Raw genomic sequence first — 23,112 nt, 5'->3', positions numbered from 1 at the left:
GATAGATGGTGTGCCATTTTTCCCAGTTGCCAGCTGTGAATAACACAATTGATGCTTTGAGCCCAAAGGCAGGAGGCTCCATTGCCACTGGGATTTACGCCCCTGGAGGGTCTCTCCATATACAAGTTACCTAGGGGCTGCTTCCTCCGCTGGACATGCACATCAGCTTTTAGAAGGTCACCCCATTTGTTTTAATATGACTGTTACAGGTAAAATCAGTCACTGGCAGTAAATGATATAAGGTTACATGCTGAGTAAGTTTTATTTTCAAAAAACATGTTTGTTGAAAGTTATTCCTCTCTGTACGGTCTGCTGCCATCTTCCAAATTTAAACTATTGTAGAATAATGAATATTGTAAAACGATGCTAAAGTGAATTGCCATATGTTCGCTGCGCAAACCCGAGGAAACAAGGGTTTGCATAGATCTATAAGGGGAACGTTCAATTGTTTAATAGGCGCCCAAAATTTCCTATCGCCTGTCACTTTAGATGGGGCGATATGTAATTATTTGGGCTACCATTGTTTAATTCCACCCTGAAGTGTCAGGTTTAGCTCTGTAAAACAGCTAATCCAAACTAAAGTTTTGGGCACAATGTGTGCCTAAACAGGTAACTTTTTACATATTTCTGCTCACTGCATCAAAGGCTGGCAGCTGTTCATGCACAGAGCACCAATAGAACTGCTCATTTGGACACCTGACACCGACAAACTCTGGTGCAAACAATTGGGACAGTTCCCAGACAGTTGGGATTATGACTGCCCGTACTCCGACAGGGGCGCGAGTGCTAATATGCCCCTTGCCAGCTCGCTGCGCTCGACACTGGTTCTATTCTCCCTCTATGGGGATTGTGGACCCCCACAAGGCAGATTAGCCCTTGTAAAAGGTGTCCCCATACATGGTACAATTGCCAGGTGAGATGAGATGCGCGCTCTTGTGCACATCCGATCACACAGCTAAAAAAGTATGTGCTGCACATACTTTTTGTACTAGATTGCATCTCATTGCATTGCAAAACGCATGCGATGCAATCTAGTTCAAATTGCATACTATACTTGTACAGTGTATGGGCACCTTAAGTCAGGATCCAGACTGATGGGCATTTAACAGTAGGGATTCCTATATCAGTATAATGTTTATCGGAATCCCAACTGTCAGAAGGTCAACCGGCCCCCACAGGAATTCAGGTCTTGGAAGAAGAAATTAAATAGAATAGCATCTACAAAATACAAGGTAAGTTTACATAGTGTGTTTGGCTTGTGGTACTCACCGGAATCTGCTGGATCTCTCCTGTGTTAGTTATTATTTGCTGCATAACTTGCATGGTTTGTCCTGCTCCGCCTTGCCCTTGCTGGTTCTGACCTTGGGGCTGGGCTTGGACAATCTGAAGCTGCTGCCCTTCTCCAACTTGCATGGTTACTGGTGCACTCTGCAAAGAAATAAAGGAACTGGACAGTTATTTTCTTCAACCTGACAATTCAGAGAAAAGCTACATTTGCTGCTGGAACAGGTATAGCAATGCATGGTCACTGAAAGGACTACTTCTTCCAGTCATTTGAGGTTAACCCTCCTTCATGAGCAGCAGTATTAATACCAAGGGGTGGGAATAGATTTACGGGTGGAAATTAATTTATGGTCACAAAGTTTAAAACAAAGATCGAAGAATAGGGATATAGATAGATAGATAGATAGATAGATATATTTGTCTGACCTGTCCTTGTTGTGGTTGTGCAATTATGATCTGACCAGGCTGGAGGGTAGTTGTAGAGGATGTGGTCTGCTGACCAGTTGCCTGGCCCTGTACTTGAACAGCTGTTGGTTGCTGAGCCAATGTGAAATAGTACTGGACGGGTTCCGCTGGAGTCACTGCTTGCCGGACCTCTTCCTAAAAAGGGGTGCAAGTGCAAAAGACATTAAAAACAAATTATTCAAACTTCTGCCATAGAACCAAGTCTCTGGTACATATTACTTGCCCAGAAGTAATTCTGCTCAGTATTTCCCCATCAGTCAGTAAATGTATTTACATTTTCAAATCTACTGATGATCAATGGTTTTGACCGACTGATTTCAAAAGGCAATTATTAAAATATTAAACTGTGCTGATTTAGAAGGAATTACTTTTGTAGTTTGATATACACTGATTGCATAGTTTTTAACTCCTCTACCCAATGGAGGTCTGGTCTACGCATCACTAGCACCCAATTTCAGATGCCTATCATGACACAATAAGTGGCTGCCGGTTCAGATTGCAATAAGCCCATCAGAGCTCTTCAGACACACAAGGTAGTCTATTTCAAAGGGCAATAGTAATTCACGTCGCACCAGGCTTGTTTAGAATTACTATTGCCCTTTTCCAAAGTCGCATATGTATTTCAAACTGCATCATAGTAAATACAACAAGAATCTAGTGTTAAATTCACGGTTAAAAACACCACACAAATGTAAAATACAACATTTAGCAAACATATTGCATACTTGAAAAGCATTTTTATACATTTATATTCACATAAAGAACCTGCCAGTAACCCATTTGACACTGTAGGAATAAGGAAAGCATCAAATAACACAATATTTATACATGGTAGAAGGTCAGAGGACCAACCTGTCTCAAAACAGACTTGCCAAGTATTATAATAATTGGGACTTGGAGGGGGTTTGGGAAATCACTTCCTCGACAGATTGCAAGTTTTCCTTTGCACTTGCCATGTAGGGGCTAACAAATCTAGAAGCCCCTGAACATCACCAGGAATTGAATCCCTCCCCCCATGTAGCTTACCAATTGTCAGCTTTATTGGTTACTTTCTACTAAACCAGTGGTAGCCAACCCTAGCCCTCGAGAGCTACCTACAGTTCACATTTTCCAGACAACCTAGCTGCTGCACAGCTGCACTCATTAATCACTGACACATTTTAAAAGATCCACAGATGGAGCTAATTAGCTCACTTGTGATTCTGTGAGGAGACCTGCAAAACATGCACTGTTGGTAGCTCTCGAGGACTACGGTTGGCTACCCCAGTACTAAACCATGGGTCTTCAAACTGCGGCTCTCCAGATGTTGTGAAACTACATGTTGCAACATTCTTTCCTATAAGAGCATGCCAAAACTGTCAGGGCATGCTGGGACATGTAGTTCCACAACATCTGGAGGGCCACAGTTTGAAGACCCATGTACTAAACTCTTAAATAAGTAGTGTGACAACAAAATTGAACTCACATTGCAGATCCTGGAGTAACCAGAGGAGGTAAACACAGGTTCAACATTGGAATTGGATATACAGTATATGCGAAGGCCGTTTTTTTCTCATTAGTCTGGGGGTTATTCCATGGCAGAGGGAGTAAACACCCTTCTCCCAGCCATCTCATATTCACAGCTGAGAGTGTAGGATGTTTACAAACCCTGCATCACAGACATATGAAGTAGAACCCTGTAGCTTTCCAGCCCCAAGCAATTGTGAGAACATGCAAAGATTATCCACTTCCTTTACCTACCAACCTTGCAGTCGCACAGCTGGCAGACACCCAATTCTCTCACAATGGTGCACATTGTACCGTTTCTTCTTGCAAATCAGAATAAGGGAAAAAAGGTGTAAGGAAATATTTGTACTGATAATTAGTCCCACTACAGCATATTTAAAGCTACAGCAATTATAGCTGACCAGTATGTGCTGTAAGATGTATGGAAAACCACGCAGACACTTTTACAAACTCCTGACTGTAGATGACGTGTATAGAAGCTGTGAAGTCCAGGCATATATGGTAGAAAGCAGACTACAGACTAATAGGGACGGAGGGTAGTTTGAATTATCACACGTTTTATATACAACACTTGGTACAGATTTAGGGGTTGATCCTATTTACTCCAAAAGCTGCCTTTCCAATGCGTTTAAACGCTGGCAACGGCACCTGCATTAAACCGATCTCACACCCTTCGCTGGGCCCGAATTGGCTTAAAATTGCTTGCAACCCTATGCAGGTGAGAGCACTTTTAGGCAAATTTTGTCTGCCATAAAGTGCGGCGGGTGCTGTGATGATTCGCACTTGTGAATCATCCGCACCAAATAGGAATACCCCATTAAATAAATATTTTAATCAGAGCATCAAACAGATAGGGAAATAAGGAATAAGGGCAGCAGTATTCCTAACCGAACAGTTTGAGTATTAACAAGTCATACTGCGCAACTAGAGTTTGTAGGCTAAAAACAGTCACTGATCAAAAGAGAAAATAAAAAAAATGTCACAGCTTAAAGTGAAAGTACATTGCAAAAGCCATCATTTTGATGGGCTTTTGACTAGTGTCCTCAAGAAGCCCATAACTCACTGCAGTATCAGAACATAATCCCAGCAGCTGCACCAGGTTGCTTATCATCTGTATCATCCTATATTACTACAGATGGGGACCCTACTACAATTTGCTACACCGGAGAGGGTAACCTAAACAAAAGTTCAATGACAAGTATATTTACCATTAAAGCCATAGAACACTATAAAGAGTTAAATATACTGTACATAGTTTGCAGAGCTAAATAATTTTTATCAAGTCCTTCAATGGAATGGATTTACCATACCTCACTGCTGCATGTGTCTTTAAGGTGGAATTTCCCCCCACTCTATAGAACGAAGCTGCTGACAAATTTAATTGGCAACATGCTGTATGTTCCACTGTTATTACATTGATAAGCAGGTCTTGATCCGTACATGTAAGGCAGGTGTACAAGATGATAAATACTCAGCTATGAAATGTGAAAGGGTAAAGTCCTTGACTGTCAAGGAAATGGACAGTTACTCAGCAGGAGAAAAGGGCCATCTTTACATTTGACCCATGAAACCGATCTTTCAGATGACCGTAACAGCCAACGGCTGTAAACATCCGACTGAAAGCTCTATCCATAATATCACAGCTTCCAGTCAAGGATGTTTACAGCAGCTTAAACTGCCTTCAGATAAAGCTCATTTAGTTTAATTATCAATATGTAAAAAAACATATCATTCACTGAACATCACAGAACAAAGGCAGTCTATTTGGCTGAAGAATGTTAAATGCAGTCTGATTTATTCTAATTAGAATACGGTAACTCTGATGTCATGCTCGGACCTAACTTGCCTTACGTATAAAGGCCCTCATTCAGATCTGAGCTCAGTACAAATTTGTTCTCAAAATGGACAAAACCTTGTGCACTGCAGGTGGGTCAGATGTAACATGTGCAGAGAGAGTTAAGGTGCCCACACACGCACCGATCCCGGCGTGCGTTGTGGGCTTAACTAGAACACATAGCATCGCATTGTATGCCTTGTGCATACGATGTGCATGCGATGCGATGCTATGCTATAAAAAGCTAGTACAAAAAGTATGTGCAGCACATACTTTTTGTACTGTGCGATGGGGTGCCGCGGGAGCGCGCACCCCATCGTATAGCATCGCACCGCCGGGATCGGTGCGTGTGTGGGCACCTTAAGATTTGTGTGAGTTATTTTGTTTCTGTGTAAGGTAAACACTGGCTGCATTATTTTTACACTGCAATTTAGATTTCAGTTTCAACACACCCCATCCAAATGTAACTCTCTGCACGTTACATCTGCCCCACCTGCAGTGCACATGGTTTTGCCCATTTTGAGAACCAATTTGTACTGCGATCAGATCTGAATAAGGGCCAAAGGGCATGAGGCATAGTAAACCAGTTCTGCCAACTTCCCTATCTAGCCATCAAGACAAAGACTTACAGGTAAATACAATCTAACATATTAAGTAAAACCGGACCATCATTTAAGATCAAAACAACGCGGTTGATTCAATTAAAGGCATTGTGCTATACATCACATTCCGGAAATGCACATTATGGGCCTCCTACACTGACTATTTTGCTTTGCCACAGAAGTTGACAGGAATATCGGTGATGTAGATGCTACCATAATGGACAAACATGAGCACAGCATTGTATGACAGCACGTAACTGACTATGATCAATCTGCCCACAGAAATCAATTATTAGGCATCTTCTTTGTGCCATTGAAGACAATTATATAATACCATTACTTAGCCATACTGAGAAGTCAGATAAGCCTGCTGCATGTAATACAACTGTGCTATAATCGTTTTAAGAGGATAAGATTTTTTTAGATACCTTTAGAGACTTCAATATCAAAGCCTTCCGAGGACAAAATGTGCAGCCCAATGCTACAGGCTGCAAAGAGGGTGATCAAAACAGGTGTTTTAAAACAACTATAAGAACATCTACATATAATTGCTGGGATTATCCACTTTTAACACCTAAAACAGGACAAGAACAAAACTAACTACAGTACTTTTAGAATGTTTACCTGTCGTTTTGGAGGTTTTAACTCATCCCGGGGAACGATGTCAATGAGAAAATCAAATTGGTCAAACTTTGTGATTGCCATAGCAATGTCATTTCTCTGAAGATAGAAAGAGACTACAGTTAGAACTCATATGTACCTTTAAGTTTATATAAGCCCCTTTAAGTTTATAAAAACGTGTATTTTATATATTAAAAAGAGAATGTGTTTGGTATCCATTAATCACTATGCTGTGCAGCATATGCTTCCAGACAGGTAGTAGCGATACATGCAGAAAAAGGTCACCAGATGTCTGCATTCATTTGTCAACTGTATAATAGTTGCTGTCTAGATGAACAGCTTGCTGCATTGTAGAGGGGTGAAAGGCTACACTGTGCCCTCGGTGTGCTTTCACAATGAGAAAACTATTTTATTGGTGGAACGTTAAATAAGGAACATTTTTGGCACATTTAATATTCACATTTTTACGAAGAAATTACAATTTGTTTTAATCCATTGAGTACTATTAGACATTTCTTTTATACTGGAAGAACGGCTATACATTCACTGACCATGTTGCACTATTGAGCAGGTGGAATTATCAAATATCTTAAATCAGCCAATCATGTGGCAACAACTCTATGTATAATGGTATTTAGACATGGTGGAGAGGTTCAGGTGTTCAGATCAAAACACCAGTATGGGGGCATAAACATTATCTATGTGAACGACCATGGATGGAATGATTGCTTTACATGCCACAGCCGGATTACCGATTCTCACCGTATGCATCCCTTTATGGCCACAGTACACGGGGTACACAGCAGGATAACTTGCCACAACGAATACCTCATCTCAAGCTGGTTACACAAAAACGACAAGTTCAACGGCCTCTAAAGTCACTAGTTCTCAATCCAAGAGAGCAGCTTGGGTATGTGGTGGAACAAGTGATTCACAACATGGTTGTGCAGCCAACAAATCTGTAACAACGCTGCCATGTCAGCATGGACCAGAATCTCTAGGTTTCCCAAACCTTGCTGAACAAATGCAAAAAGCACTCAGGCTTTTTAGGGACAAAAAGGAGGTCATACCCAGTATTAGAAACGTACGTAATAAAATTATTCTACCGGGGACATTCGAATATTTTTCTTAAATTTCTGTTAGGTAATATTACCTGCAATGTTCTTCTTTTGTTGTCCTCTGTGTGAATCCAGGCACGTAGGGTCAACTCGGTAATAAAAATCTGAGCAGCTTTGGCAAAAAGAACTGGAGCTTCAGCACTGATCATCTACATTAGAATAAATAAGTATGATCAACAGTTTTTTTCTGGCTAAATAAATTCTTTATTTAAAGAATATTTTTAAAACTCAAGTATAGGTGGGTGCAGCAAGCCATTTTTTTCCCCCTAAATCCTTCTTCGCTCCTGCAATAGCCTGGGTTACTGCAGTCAATTCAAGATACAACTTATACTCTTTTTGCAATGCCCAAATAACCTGGGTTATTGCCGGATCGCCCCTCAGTGTAACAGGGTCCCTGGAAAAACAAAAATTGGGACCACCCAGCAATCCAACCGGTTAGCAAGCAAAGTTAGATCCTGTACAATGGGACCTGGGTCGTCCGACCCAGATCCAATTTACAGCGTGGGCAGATCAAATTTTGTAATGCAAAAAGAGGACATCTTCTGAAAGCACCAGCCTGAGAGTTCAGTGGGTAGTGTGCACGGTGCCAACCTGAGAATAACCTAGGGTTTGCGCCTTCATGTGAAAAGGGCCTGCCTAGATGTAACCCTATTTATAACAGCGTTCCTAATCCTGGATCATACCTGGGACTTTGGTGGAAAAGGGTGCTAGAGGAAGAGGGCCCTAAAAAATAACCAGGGTCCAGTGGCCTGAAATTCAGTCTTCGTGGCGAGATCAGTACACCGTCACAGATGGCCTTACTAAATTCCAACTCTCTACAGCACACAGCAATTCTGAGAATACCAATTAGGTAGTAATATAGGGAGTGAGCAGGGTGACGTGGCGCTATCTGGAGGGATCTGCCTGATGGATCTCTCGAGGTGTATCCCAATTTCACCTCAAAGTCAAGACAATCATAAAAAAGGGGTGTGGAGATCCACTCGTGGGCGCTCCCTGTGGTTCGGAAAGTGAGAGAGGGGAGAATGGAGAAAATATAGGGGAAGTAGGATACTTCCCTTTGTTTTCTTCTCCTGAGTGGGCTAATTTCTCCTGTAGATGTTCTTGGGTTAGAATGTTCCTGATTCCAAATGTGTCTCGGTGATCATATGGAAAGGGTGAAAAAAATCAGAGAAATCCACAATGAGAAGTGTCCCTGGGGTAAAGGGTAGGTTTATAATGATGTCACTTCGAGCTACGGTGGCGTACCGAACTCACTTGTGACAACAAGGATACAGGTGTATCAAGGTATCTTTGGTTCGATTAATGGGATTGCGTACCCGTACTCACGTGGTAGAATGGAGATCAAAGCGCATCAAGGTTTCTTTAAATATCCGTTTTTATTGGAAAAAGTAAAACATCAATAGAATAAAAGAAGGTATAAAGTGGAAGGTGAGGTGCCTTACCAAGTGATAGTTGGGTGAAGTCAAACCGGATAACATACGCCCAAATTCTCACAGGTTAGCTGAACTCACCTTCACAGCTTTTCTGCCTCCTGGGTACACTAGATCTGGGCCAACATGTTTCGAGATAATGCTATCTCTTCTTCAGGATCCTGAAGAAGAGATAGCATTATCTCGAAACATGTTGGCCCAGATCTAGTGTACCCAGGAGGCAGAAAAGCTGTGAAGGTGAGTTCAGCTAACCTGTGAGAATTTGGGCGTATGTTATCCGGTTTGACTTCACCCAACTATCACTTGGTAAGGCACCTCACCTTCCACTTTATACCTTCTTTTATTCTATTGATGTTTTACTTTTTCCAATAAAAACGGATATTTAAAGAAACCTTGATGCGCTTTGATCTCCATTCTACCACGTGAGTACGGGTACGCAATCCCATTAATCGAACCAAAGATACCTTGATACACCTGTATCCTTGTTGTCACAAGTGAGTTCGGTACGCCACCGTAGCTCGAAGTGACATCATTATAAACCTACCCTTTACCCCAGGGACACTTCTCATTGTGGATTTCTCTGATTTTTTTCACCCTTTCCATATGATCACCGAGACACATTTGGAATCAGGAACATTCTAACCCAAGAACATCTACAGGAGAAATTAGCCCACTCAGGAGAAGAAAACAAAGGGAAGTATCCTACTTCCCCTATATTTTCTCCATTCTCCCCTCTCTCACTTTCCGAACCACAGGGAGCGCCCACGAGTGGATCTCCACACCCCTTTTTTACCAATTAGGTAGTGTCAGACAGGCTGCCATCACAGTTAAAAGTTTATTTCTACATAGGATACACATTGGCTTCATAACCCTTAAGCATTGTGAACAAGTAGCAACACATGGTGAGAGGGTTCCAGCCCAGATGCAATTTTAGGTCCTGTGAACTTGTAAGTTTATTTCATGCATGAAGTAATTCAATTTGACCATTTAATTTCTAGATTTGTCTTTACTTAAGCTGCACTTACATATAAACCAATATTTCAAGGCTTTCTACAGTGGACTTTTTTTTTTATATATATATATATACAAAAACTCTGTATACAAAACCAAAAATTGGTTCTATGCACATAAAATCCACCCTAAATTTATTATTTGTTTTCTCACTAATATTATACTTTCTCTAGCACTACACATTTTAACCTCTAGCTTCTGCTACTTTGTTATTAACACACTTATAGCTTAGTTTTTTCACCTGTGTGCTGCCATGGGGGGGGGGGGGACTGGCTTATGCTAGCCTTTTTGGGGTTCTGTGCCCCAGATTCAAACTTAGTACTAGGGACCCAACAGAAATGAGGTCACCGTGAAGCTGGTTGGTAGGCAAATATTTCTCGCCCAATTAATATACCAAGAACCTCTATTATTGATTGATTAATAATATGGAGTGTGCATCTGCCCTATGTGTTTTTCTTTGCAGAACTCCAAGTCCCAGCATGATAGCACCTCAAGTATATAGGGTGTGCATTCTAAGACACCCCCCCCCCCCCAATGTGTATTGAACATTGACCTATGACTGAATAGAAGTAGCCTTGGCGCAGCAAATGCATGTTTGTTAGCATGTGACTATCTGCACCCACGATCCTTAAGGTGTGTACACACGGTGCAATATGGTCACTGAGTAGTTTTGGATTAATATCTCTCAACTGCAAGCATTTCTATTGCATTCTGTCTATCTCATGTTGACTAGAAATCGCTGGACGCTGGTGCACAGTGCATTGAGCACCATCGTCCAGCAATTTTTAGCCATAATCGCAGGACCAGCGACCATTAACGGCTCGCGATTAATCTCCCACAACACACAAAAAAACATGGCAATATGGTCGCTCAACGAACATTTAGCCAGCGATAATGGCTTGAATCACCCCGTGTGCACAGGGCTTTAGAAATTGCACTGTCTAATCCCAAATCACGCACAGCTGCAGCAAGTTGCTCCTGCCATTAGTGCACATATTATGGGACAGATGAACTGTGCTACATCTATTACTGTGTAAAATAAAATTGTTGCCACAAATCAGCACTCGTTCCACCATGGGCAATATCTGCTTGCAATATCTGCTTGCAATATAAGAACGAGAAATGTGAAGACAATGGGGGGTATTCGGATTCAATCGGTCCCTCGCGCGTTCCATTTTTTTTTTACAGTTGCACATAAGTTTTAAATCGCATTTGCAGCCACTGTGTGCTAGCGATCGCACACAGAAGTCCGGGAGGGGGGCCAGGCAATTTGCAGATGGAAACGTCAAGCATTTCATGGGCCTTCCCATGAGATTGCTGGGGGTTCCCATGCAAATTGCCCGGTGACGCGGGTGCAGGCAGGACCAAGACTATCAGCGAGCACTGATGAAGTAATTTGATGGTCGCCAACCATAGAATGATTTCTCCCCCGCACCCAAGGCTGTGAATGGATGATTATGCAAATTATCCATTCGCATTCCTGCAGGGGGTTCGGGAGGGGGGCGGCCCTTAGTGAACTCGCAAAACTGTGAAATTAACATCCTTGCGAGTCAACCAGAATAAGGGCCAATGTGTGCTTTGCGTTGAAAAAAAAAGAAGTCCACCAGTACAGTTCAGGTTTTGAGAATATCAATGCTTGAGCACAAGTTTCTTAAGTAGGTACTTGTGTATTATCACGGCGCCCGAATTTACTATGTACGCAAACGTAGTGAAACCGCATCGCATGCCGTTATGGCATGCGATGTGATTATGACGCTTATAATGGCATTTGATGTATTATAGCATTAAATTACATATAATGTCATTTATTAATATCCCCCACCCCCCCAGTATCGATGTGATCCCGAAGCGTGGCGAGCCCCGCGATACGCGTCCGACCGACCTTTTCATACCCCCACTATTCACGTTGGCGTGGGGTTGATTTTATTTAGTGTGGCGAGCGCATCGAGGGGACGTGTATTCTGTTACACTGCACTGCGCTCGCCACACTATATAAAATCAACTCCACGCCGACGTGGATAGTGGGGGTGTGAAAAGGTCGGTCGGACGCGTACCGCTGCGCTCACCACGCTTCGGGATGACGTGGATAGTAGGCGGGGTGGGGGACAAAATAAATGACATTTGTCATTTTACCATTAAATGGCATTATTCTAGGTTCCATCAGAACCGATATCTCGTCGCATCGCATGCCATACAATAATGGCATGCCATGCGATTTTTAATCGCTTCCTATCTTTTTAATGGATTCACTGACAGAGCAATGAATACATTACATAGAAAAATCGCATCGCAATGCCATACAATATGGCATGCAATGCGATGCGATTTCACTTCCCTGAATAGCCCTCTACACAAATGGAGTAGTGGGCGCCGTGATAATACACAAGTACCGTACCTCAATTTGATTTCACTTAACTATCCAGAGGAGTGCAATGGCGGTATCTTAACTGCCATGCTCACAAAAAAAACACCACCAAATTAACTAATACATTGGTAACACAACGTTTGGTTTGAAGTAGAAATAGTTTAAACAGGTAAAAAATATGAAACACTCACCTTCACATCTTCATCAAGTTTCATAATTTTTTTTATCCGAGCCAGTGGAAGTTCCTGGACCCTGAAGTCTTTCTGTGTGGAAGACATACACAAGAGCTGTTAAAATGTGAAAACCTAGCTTTATATTAAATAGAAACTTGATAAAGCCACAGAGGTCAATTCAGTTAGCCATGAGTCATGAGGGGGGGACTAAGTGCAGCCGTATGCCACATTTAGGGTAGCTCCAGACTCTTGCCGGCAAGTAAAAATCTGCAGGTTTCAAGGTGTGTGTGTGTGTGTGTGTGTGTGGGGGGGGGGGGGGGGGGGGGTCCTAGAGATGTGCTGTGCTAGTGTGTTCATGCCATTGCAGGTGCACTTTATCCTCTTCTGCATCTACTTTTACGGGATTGATTTTCTCCAATTAGAAAGGCACAGTGTTCATGAGAGGCCAATCATAGCAATGATGTCCGGATGAAGGTATGTTGGAGACTTCCTGCTCTCAAGAGTATTTAGCACAAAAAAACCTTGTAGTCATGGACGATGGTATAACAAATTATATTTATTACCTTAAAAATAGAAAACCATAACCGAAATATAACAAAGTATTACTTTTGAAATGTGTATTCAAAGTTTTATTGGGCTTATTGAAGTATTTATTGTATAAATATATATATGTAGTTAGCTAAGGCTGCTGATAAGCCCCTGCAAGTGCTGCTGCCAAACACTTACAATAAGAATCATATTATAGTTATATTATTGCTATCATACAGCTGTCAAATGAGACACAATAGACTAATACAAAACAAGTTAATACCTATAATTCACTAACTGATGCAATACTTCTCTATACTTAAAAAGCACACACACGACTGGAAAAACAATAACCCACCTTCACTGCAATCTATAATATCCCGTATGTGGCATGTTTAACGCATTTAATTTATGACTAGCAATCCTTTCATAAAATCTGGGACCTGTGGTTGACCACCCAGCGACTTGCTTCCCCCTTCCATTAATTGTAGCCCCCGAGGACTCGCCCTTTTTTCCCTCTACTCTTCTCTAATTCTGTCCCTCCTCTTGCTTCTCTCTGCCTTTTACTTTAAACCTGATATATTTGTTTGACAGCAAATCAGATTCTTTCAGTACTTTAATCTTTCTTTATTTCTATCTACTGTATTACTTTATGTTTAAAAATCGGATATTCTTGTGTGTTTAATGTGTTTTACATCGAGGTGGAAACGGCATGTGCGGCCGCCAAAACATCGAGGCTCGCGGCTAAATGCAGCGGGCTCCCTGCATTAGCCGCAAACCTCACCGTTTGGGAGAATCCTCACCTGACAGCGAGGACTCCCCCCCCAGAACATTGAATCGGGCAAGAGGCGCAGGGGTGGCTTCTTTTTTGGCAATCCTCGCCAGTTAACCCCCTCGCCGGCCGCAATGAATATGGCCCTAAGTCACCAGCTCTGCACTATCCAGTATAAGTGTGCTAGTTACTGGTATAGCAGAGCAGCCCGGTCTGCTAGCTCTCCTGCAACAAGCATTTATCAATTTGGTATGTGGGTCAGGGCAGATTTGTTTACAGTAGGTGAGATGCAATAGAAGATATTTCTCCGCAAAACAGGGCTAACAAGCCTCTAACCTTATTCATAATGATTTTAATACTGGATAAGTTAGATGCAATATGAAGGTTTCAGGTTGCCGAAGGGACTCAATAAGAGTTGTAACAGTTGATTGTTAAAAACACATTATATAAAATGAAGAACCAATATCACAATGGTATTGGCACCACTTTTCAATGGGTACTGGCAATTGAAAATATGTACTGGAACAATGTAACTAGTCAGTATAGCAGGGGTTTGCTCGCAACTTTCAGCCTAGGGGGCAAGCCCACAGCACTGGCCCACCCTTTCAGCGATTACAGAGACTGGCCTACCGACATCTAAAATAACAATAGGCCATAAAAGCACACTTAGGGTGAGATGTACTCAGCCTTGCAAAGTGATAAAAAGGAGAGTGATAACCAACCAGCTCCTACATGTCATTTTGTAAATCCAGTCTGTGACATGGCAAGTAGGTGCTGATTGGCTGGTTGTTTATCACTCTCCAAGCTTAGTACATCTGGCCCTTATTGTTTTTTTAGAAAGATCTCCATTATTTCCTTCACATATAATAGTTGCAAACCATTAGATGTTTTCAGATATCATAGAGAAAAAGGGATTTTTGTAAGAACTTACCGTTCGAATCCCTTTCTCTGATATGGTCCTGGTGACACAGCTTCACATTGGGATGTAGGAGGGTCCGCAGGAGCCAGGCACCTATCCTAAAGCTTTTGGAGGGTAGGCTCCTCCCCTACTGCATCCCAGATTCCTCAGTTCAATCTTTCAAAGCCACTGGAATACATTAACTCAGTACAAACAACTGCACATATTATATGCACAATTTTAAATTTAACTTTTCAACCAATTATAACATGAAACATCATGAACACTGGCATACTTACTGAGCGTAAGGGAGGGATCGCTGTGTCACCAGGACCATATCAGAGAAAGGGATTCGAACGGTAAGTTCTTACAAAAATCCCTTTTTCTCTTTCAATGGTCCTGGTGACACAGCTTCACATTGGGACGTTCCAGAGCCGGTCCTTTTTGGTGGGTACGCTCAGGTCTGCAGTATTCATCACTGCTCGCCCGAATGATGCGTCCACCGACGCAAACTCATGGAACCTATCGAATTTGGCAAAATTATGAACAGATGACCAAGTGGCAGCGCTGCAAACCTGCTCAGCTGTTGCCCCATGTCGAACCGCCCAAGAGGTGGCAACCGACCTGGTGGTATGCGCATTAATCCTGGCCGGTACAGGCCAACCAACTTTAGTATATGCAAACGCAATAACAGAGCGCAACCACCTAGCAATGGTCTGTTTAGAAGCAGGCCAACTAAGTTTGTGTATGTCATACAAAACCAGTAAAGTATCAGTCTTTCTGACACTCTTAACTCTGTCCACATAAACGCGCAAGACGCGCACAACATCCAAATTCCTCAATTTGTCCCTTTTCCTAACAACCCTCTGGGGGTTGAAACACAGGCAGAACAATCTCCTGATTTATAAGAAAAGCAGAGACTACTTCTGGTAAAAATCTAGGGGTACTGTCCGAAAGGCAGCCCTATCATCATGACATATAAGGGAGGAAGACTTGTAGAACAAAGCAATCAACTCCGATATTTTTTTTTTTTTTCTCTGACGCCACCGCCAACAAAAATACCAGCTTCCCTGAAAGGAAACTAAGGTCAACCGACCTTAACGGCTCAAAAGGCGCCTCTTTAAGGTACTCCAGAGCCAGAGATAATTCCCCTGGCGCTACTGGTTGGTTGTAGGGAGGTTTCAATAGATAAACCCCCTGCAGGAAGGTCTGTACTTCTGGTTCTAACGCAATCCTTCTTTGGAAAGAAAAATTGACACGGTCAAGATATGTACTCTGAGTGACTGAAGGCCTAACCCAGAGGAAAGGCCCTCCTGTAAAAAACTCCAACAATTTAGCCATTTTAAATCTCGATGTGCGTGACCTCTGTCTTACACACCACCAAATATAGGTCTTCCAGGCCCCAAAATAATTTACAGAAGACACTGACTTTCTGGCTTTCCTCATTGCGTTAACCACCGCCTCTGAGAATCCTATATTCCTCAAAATGGCGTTTTCAACAGCCAGACCGTCAAAATTAATCGAGCTGAATCCAGCTGGTTGAACGGTCCTTGTTTTAGAAGGTCTGACCTCAGAGGTAGACGCCACGAGTCCACAGAGAATCTCTGAAGCCTCGAGTACCAGGATCTCCCTGGCCAATCTGGGGCCACTAAAATTACTGGAATTGTCTGAGCCTGTATTGTTTTCAACTCTCTTGCCAGCATTGGAACTGGCGGAAAATCATAAAGAAGATTCCCCTCCCAGGGGATAGTCATGGCATCCACTGCTTCTGCCAGTGGATCCCACATCCTGTCATACAACCTGGGTACCTGATGGATGAACCTGTATGCCTTCAGGTCCCTATCCGGGGTTTCCCCCTTATTGTAATCTAGTGGAATACTTGTGGATTCAGCCTCCATTTTCCTTCCATCAGTTTCTCCCTGCTCAGGAAGTCGGCCTCTATATTCTCCACTCCTGGTATGAAGATTGCTGATAATGCTAGAACATTCCGTTCCGCCCACAAGAAGATTCGGGACACCTCCCACATGGCCAGATTGCTGTGTGTGCCTCCCTGGTGATTCATATACGCCACAGCTGTGACGTTGTCGGTCTGAATGCCTAAAAGGGAGCTCTTGTAATCTTTTCTCCCGCCAGAGAAAACCTCTTCCACACAGCCCTCAGTTCCAAGATGTTGATCAGTAAGGCAGACTGTAAAGTATCAGTCTTTCTGCTCTAAAGTCCACAAGCCCTGCAGACGCAGGTCCACGACTACTGCCCCTCAGCCTCTGAGACTGGCGTCGGTAGTGACTACCAACCAGCTCCAGGACTGCAGGGACCGACTCCCCCGAAGGGAATCCACCTCCATCCACCATTTTAGGAAGGATCGAGTTTCTGAAAACAACACCATTTGTTCTGACCTCATGGTCTGAGTGTTCCCTGTCCACTGGGACACTCTAGAGTGGAACCTGGCGAACTGTAACGTCTCGAAAGACGCCATCATCTTCCCCAGCAGTTTGAGGCACCTCCATACTGCTGTGCTCTGAGACCCTAGGATCTCCTGTACCAAGGCAGCCAGATCCCTGGCCTATGCCTCTGGTAGAAACACCCAATGCAACTGGGTATCCAGACCAATCCCCAAGAATTGGAGTCTCTGTGACGGCACCGATTGAGATTTTTGTAAATTTAAAAGCCAGCCGTGAATCTGCAAAACCTGATGGTTTCTGCCAAGTGACTCTTCACTTGTCTGCTGACTCCGCTTTAAACCGCAGGTCGTCCAAAAATGGAATAACCATGATTTCCCTAAGTCGAAGCACATCCGCCTTTTCTGACATTATTTGGTGAATACCCTTGACGCTGTGGCCAGACCGAAAGGCAACGCCTGTTATTACAGGAGAAGGTCTCCTATTGCACACCCCAATAGTGCCTGATGTTCCGAGTGAATAGGAACCTGCAAGTATGCGTCCTGGACCTTCATGGACGCTAAAAATTCTCCCTGGTCCCGGCTTAGCAGCACAGACCGTAGAGACTCTATTTTGAAATGGTCTACCCACAAATGGCTATTAATGCCTTTAAGTTTAGGATCAGCTGAAAGACCCGTCTGGTTTGGGCACCAAAAACAGAGTGAAATAAAAGCCTTTTTTCCCTCCGCTCTGGGGACCGGGACTACCACACCCTTCTCTAAAAGAGAATGAGCCGCTCCCAAGAGAGCTGTACGGAGTCGAGCCTCCTTTGGTAGTGGTGTAGGAATGAACCTTCTCGGTGGAAGAACTTTGAAGGGAATCTTTTAACCCCGGGTTATATTTCTAACCCAAGCGTTCCGGTCTAACAGTGCCCCTGCGTCTTTGAACAGTGACAGACGTCCCCCCTCCTTAAACACCGCCAGGCAAAACCCCTGGCAGTATGCGGAGGATTTTTCCTCTCCTTTGGTTTCTTATAAAAAGAACCCAATTTTTGACTATGGGGCCTTGCCCCTGGAGGACTGAGACTATCCCTTAAAAGACTGTTCTCAAAAGGACGCACCTCCTCTAGGGGAGGGCCGAAAGGATGGCCTGAAAACAGAAAACCTTGATGTCTGCTTGGCTGCAGGGGTAGGCAGGAAAGTGCTTTTTTTTCCACCTGTGGCCTGCTTATTGATCTCTTTCAGTTGTAAACCAATAACAGCTTTCCTTTAAAAGCTATTGCCTCTAAGCCTTTTTAGACTTGTTATCTGCCTTCCAAGCTATAAGCCAGAGCACTCTCCTGGCGCTCCAGACACTGAGGAAACTCTGGCAGCCATTTTGAGAGCTTCCTGCTCAGCCTGAATCACATTTCTGCAGCAGCATTAGACTTCTCTGCATAGTAACAACACACAAAAAACAGTATGTCAACTAGAGCACAGGTCACTGACCCACCAATCCTGGCCTTAGAGACCCAGACTGAAGCAATCAGAGGGCGGAGTGTAGTCCACCCTTTTAACCATTGCCTTGCTTGAATGCTTGCACTGGTAGCACAGTGGCTTTTGCAAGTATACCACAGAAGCCTCTACCACTGGAACATTTTCCCAGAGGTCTGCATGATCCTCAGGCATAGGATACAGGCTTAACCATCTATTAGGCATCTAAAGCCTTTTGTCAGGGGTTTTCCAATAAATCTTGTAAACCCTTGTCTGCAGAGAGATATCATTTCCCTCACGCTGTCTCTTAAAAACAACCTTAGCAGGAGTTTTTTCTTCACAGACAAATTCAATGCCTGTTTACAGCAGTAATCAAATCCTCCACCCCAGAGGGTGAGGACTCTTCAGAAACATCACCCTGAACCCAGGGTATGTCTGTGTACTCTCCCTCCTCATCAGCAGCTAATAATGGCACTGAATAAGACCTTTTAGGGGTCCCCCCAGAATAACCATAAAGCTTGTCAAACAAGTAATTTAAACCTGCTGATTCCCATAGCAGTATCCTGCATGACTTGTAGAAGTCAGGATCTGTCTGGGTCCGAGGCAAAGAGCTGGACGGACTGCTGAGAGAATGGCCATGGTCTAGGGAAATTACCAGCCATCACTCTTGCCTGTCCAGTAATGCACCAAAGCATTTTCCGACCTGTCTCAGGGACTTAGCCCTCGCAAGGTCCGATGCACTACCCTCTGGGGTTCACTCCCCATGGGTTTCACAGCAGCGCAACAAATACATAAGCCCCCCTTAGGGACAAATTTCAGTGTACAACCACTGCAAGCGCTCAATGCATTAAAGGCTCCCTCCCCCAAAACCACAGACTGTTGCTCAGACATGATGTTCTCAATAACACAGTCACAGCATTAAATGTACATACATTATATACAGTGTACTCAGTCACTTAGCTTTCTGTAGTCTTCAGAATGGGGAAAGCGAAGCCCAGGAAATCCAATCACTCTGTCAGGATCTGTAAGCCAGCTCAGCTCAGCTCCGCTGCAAGCGTTCTGAATGGCGCCAAAACAGAGTGAGGGAAGGGACCAAGTCCCTGCTGCTGCGGGGTCTGTGACTTTTGGCGCCAACTACCCCCAGACAGCCGCTCCCATTGTAGGATCTCCTCGTTCCAGTATCTCCCCCTCAGCTGGGGACCACTCGGAACATGCCTGTTACAACACTGCTGTCCTCTCATATCAGGAGCTCAGTGTGTAAGCTCCGCAGAAAATGGCCGCCGCCATCACGGAGCGCCTGTCCCCCATGATCCCCACCTAGCGTGAAGCCGGTTTCAGAGCGCTCCGGAGCCCAGGCAGCTTCTTAAAAGAAGCTGTAAGCGCTGCACAGGGAGGCCAGACAGCGTCTCCCTCGTGCACAGTGAGCTGACAGGACTCGTTTCTGTCAGCTCCTGCTGCGCTAGCAGTGTGAGGATTCACTAATGAGAATCCTCACACTGTGCCTACCTAGCTAGTGTAGAAGTTAATAAAATAATAAAAACCCTAACTAACTCTACTCCTTCGGCTGCTCCAGCAGCCCTTTAGAATAGCACCCACTCCAGTGGGCACCTAACACGAACTGAGGAATCTGGGATGCAGTAGGGGAGGAGCCTACCCTCCAAAAGCTTTAGGATAGGTGCCTGGCTCCTGCGGACCCTCCTACATCCCAATGTGAAGCTGTGTCACCAGGACCATTGAAAGAGAAAAGTAATTTTCTCTACATAATCTGCTATCATACATATATATGGTCAATGAAAGTGTAAAATGCTCTGGTTTTAGCGCATTTGGCACCCATCACCTTGTATATCATCCCCAAAAGCCCATGTATATAGTATACAAAATGTATTTGGGGATTTATCTATAAATTAAGTGTATAGAGCCGACATGCAAAAAATGATTTGGACACGCAACAAGTTCATAATAAGCCACACAGTGTAGAGAGGCAGAGGGTGATGTCTGGGAGGGGGTTATAGGGGCAAAAGTGACACTGAGGTGAGGGTGAGAGGCAGACAGAGAGGTAGTGAATGGCAGGGAGAGGCAGAGGAGGACAGGAGATAAAGTGACTGGAGATATGCCATGGGTAATGCCAGGGAGACTCAATAGATTGCGGGGATGGTGATGGAGAGAGGCAGTGGTTGATGCCAGGTATAGGCAGTGGGTAACACCAAGGAAAGAATGACAGGCAGATGCAGTAGGTGACCCAGCGAGAGGCAATGGGTGTTGACAAAATAAAAGGCAGTAGGTAAGAGGGTGGCTGGCAATGGGTGAATCCAGGGAGTTTGGCAGTCAGTGGGCAGTGGCCATATTCGAGATGCATCTAGATTCTGGCACCGGCATCCTCATTGTTGTAGGCATTCTGTCACCAGTCTTAGTAGACTGGTGTAGACCTGCTCGATGGCCGCTGCACATTCACTAAGAAGTGATCTTGTCTGAATTAAGCCCATTGTCTCCTGGCTTAAGACTGTATAGTTACTAGGAATGATGCACTAGCTTGTATGAGCAGCTGAAACGTCTGGGAATGTCATCGATCACAGACATATCAAGTAAGTGATGCATCATATGCCAAGATGCCAATATCGGCACATCTACCTGTTGCAGACAATGCCATCTAACTGAAACTGTATTCTCCTTGCCAGGTTTTTATTTTTCAATGAAAATGTATTGAAAAAAACAAAATTAGTGAAAAGTGTGACGCTAAAACCACATGCAGCCTGTAGTAGAATATCAGCAGCATAATATCAGTAACCTTATTACGTTCCTTACAAACGACAGGTTTCACAATTTAAAACTATGTGCATGTGAACAATATAAAAAACAATTTGCGGAGGGTGACTTGCAATATATGCGATCATCTCTTAGCTGGTTCCACATCAGACCTGCGCAGTGCAGATAAAAGACAGAATGGTCAGGTATCAAAGGGGTTGATTCAACTGCCAAACAAACATATTTCCAAACTCTCATTTCTGCTCAAGCTTCTAACCCAAACCGTCTTTTTAATACATTTAAATCCCTTCTCAACCCTCCCGCACCCAAGCCATAAGCCACTATCCATGCACAAGATCGTGCTTCCTGCTTCAGGGATAATATTCACAAGATCAGAGATGGATTGGTATGCTCCAACTCAGTTGGTGATCTGCTCAATTCCATGCATGAGCCCTTTGACGCATTTACTTCATTTGATCCCAGGAATGAAGATGAAGTATCTGCACTTTTCTCTTCCTCCCACTCTACTACCTCTCCTCTTGACCCTATACCCTCACAAATAAGTAAATCTGTCTGCTGTGCTCATCCCATCCTTAACTTAAATCTGAAACCTATCTCTCTCTCGCTTTACTGGTGTATTTCCTTCATTGTTAAAATACGCAGTTATTACTCCAATTCTGAAAAAACAGAATTCTGATCCAAGCTCTCAAACTACTGTCCCATTTCTCAACTTCTATGCACCTCCAAACTACTTAAAAGACTTGCCTACACTCACCTTACACACTTTCTTAACCCCTTCCCGACATTTGACGTATATATACACGTCATGGCTTTAAACTGTCACCGCGTCTATAGACGCGGTGACAGTTTGGAGATGTCTGCTGTCCCTGACAGCAGACATCCCCCCTCGCCGCCCAGGGGGGGCAGGGGTGCCCCCCCCGGTCGGCGATCGCTGCGATTGGCTGTTCAAAAGTGAACAGCCAATTGCAGCGTTTTCTGTGTTACCGGCGGCTAAGCCGCTCGGTAACACAGAGATCGGTGGTGATCGGTGCTGTTAAGTACAGCACCGATCACCACCGAGCGGCAAACCGCCCTCCCACCCGCCCTTCCACCCGCCCGGCAGCCCGCCCTCCCTCCCGGCAGCCTCCCTCCAGCCCTCCCTCCCACCCAGCCAGCAGCGCCAGCCCCCCTCCCACCCCCCCGCCAGCAGCAGCACAGTTAAATATTTGATTTTGGGTTAAATTCATTTATATGACATATATATATATATATATATATATATATACACACATATATATACATATATATATACACACATACACACACACACACACACACATATATATATATATATACAGTGATCGGTGCTGTTAAGTACAGCACCGATCACCACCGATCGCCAGCCCCCCCCCCCCCCACCCCCAGAACTGAGCCAGAACTGCATTTTTGTGTAAAAAATTACATTTTTTTACACAAAAATGCAGATCTGGCTCAAAATTTTTCATTTTCACAAGGAATGAAGGAGACAAAGCACCCCAAAATCTGTGCCCCAATTTCTCCTGAGTATGGCAATGCCTCACATGTGACCAAAAAATACCAGTTGGGTGCATGGCAGGACTCAGAAGGGAAGGAGTGATTTTTGGATTTTGCAGCACAGATTCTGGTTGAATGACCCCTGAAGCACCCATACAGTGGAACCCCCCCACAAGTGACCCCATTTTGCAAACTACACCCTTCAGGGAATTCATCAGGGGGTATAGTGTACATTTCAAACCCCCAGGGGTTTCACCAATTTTGATACAACTGAGCTGTGAAAATGAAAAATTAAATTTTTTCATTTTCACAGCCCAGTTGTATCAAAATTGGTGAAACCTCTGGGGGTTTGAAATGTACACTATACCCCTAAATGAATT

The 23,112-nt window shown here is 43.9% G+C and overlaps 1 protein-coding gene across 3 annotated transcripts in view; it reads right to left on the bottom strand.

The window, feature by feature from the left end:
- The window catches only part of NFYC (nuclear transcription factor Y subunit gamma), a 72,919-nt gene that overhangs the window by 4,272 nt on the left and 45,535 nt on the right, over positions 1-23,112 (bottom strand). For all 3 annotated transcript variants that reach the window (XM_083173675.1, XM_083173673.1, XM_083173674.1), the window contains 5 exons: positions 12,428-12,499; positions 7,466-7,579; positions 6,316-6,411; positions 1,711-1,884; positions 1,270-1,428 (listed from right to left, as the gene is read on the bottom strand). In XM_083173675.1, coding sequence (XP_083029801.1) covers positions 1,270-1,428; positions 1,711-1,884; positions 6,316-6,411; positions 7,466-7,579; positions 12,428-12,499 — 615 coding nt within the window. The remainder of the gene's footprint in view (positions 1-1,269; positions 1,429-1,710; positions 1,885-6,315; positions 6,412-7,465; positions 7,580-12,427; positions 12,500-23,112) is intronic.

The sequence above is a fragment of the Crinia signifera genome, chromosome 2, assembly GCF_055691185.1.
Source record: "Crinia signifera chromosome 2, ASM5569118v1, whole genome shotgun sequence".
In the NCBI taxonomy this organism is placed as follows: domain Eukaryota; kingdom Metazoa; phylum Chordata; class Amphibia; order Anura; family Myobatrachidae; genus Crinia; species Crinia signifera.
Note: the sequence above shows the minus strand (reverse complement) of the source record. Positions and strands in the feature narration are given on the sequence as shown.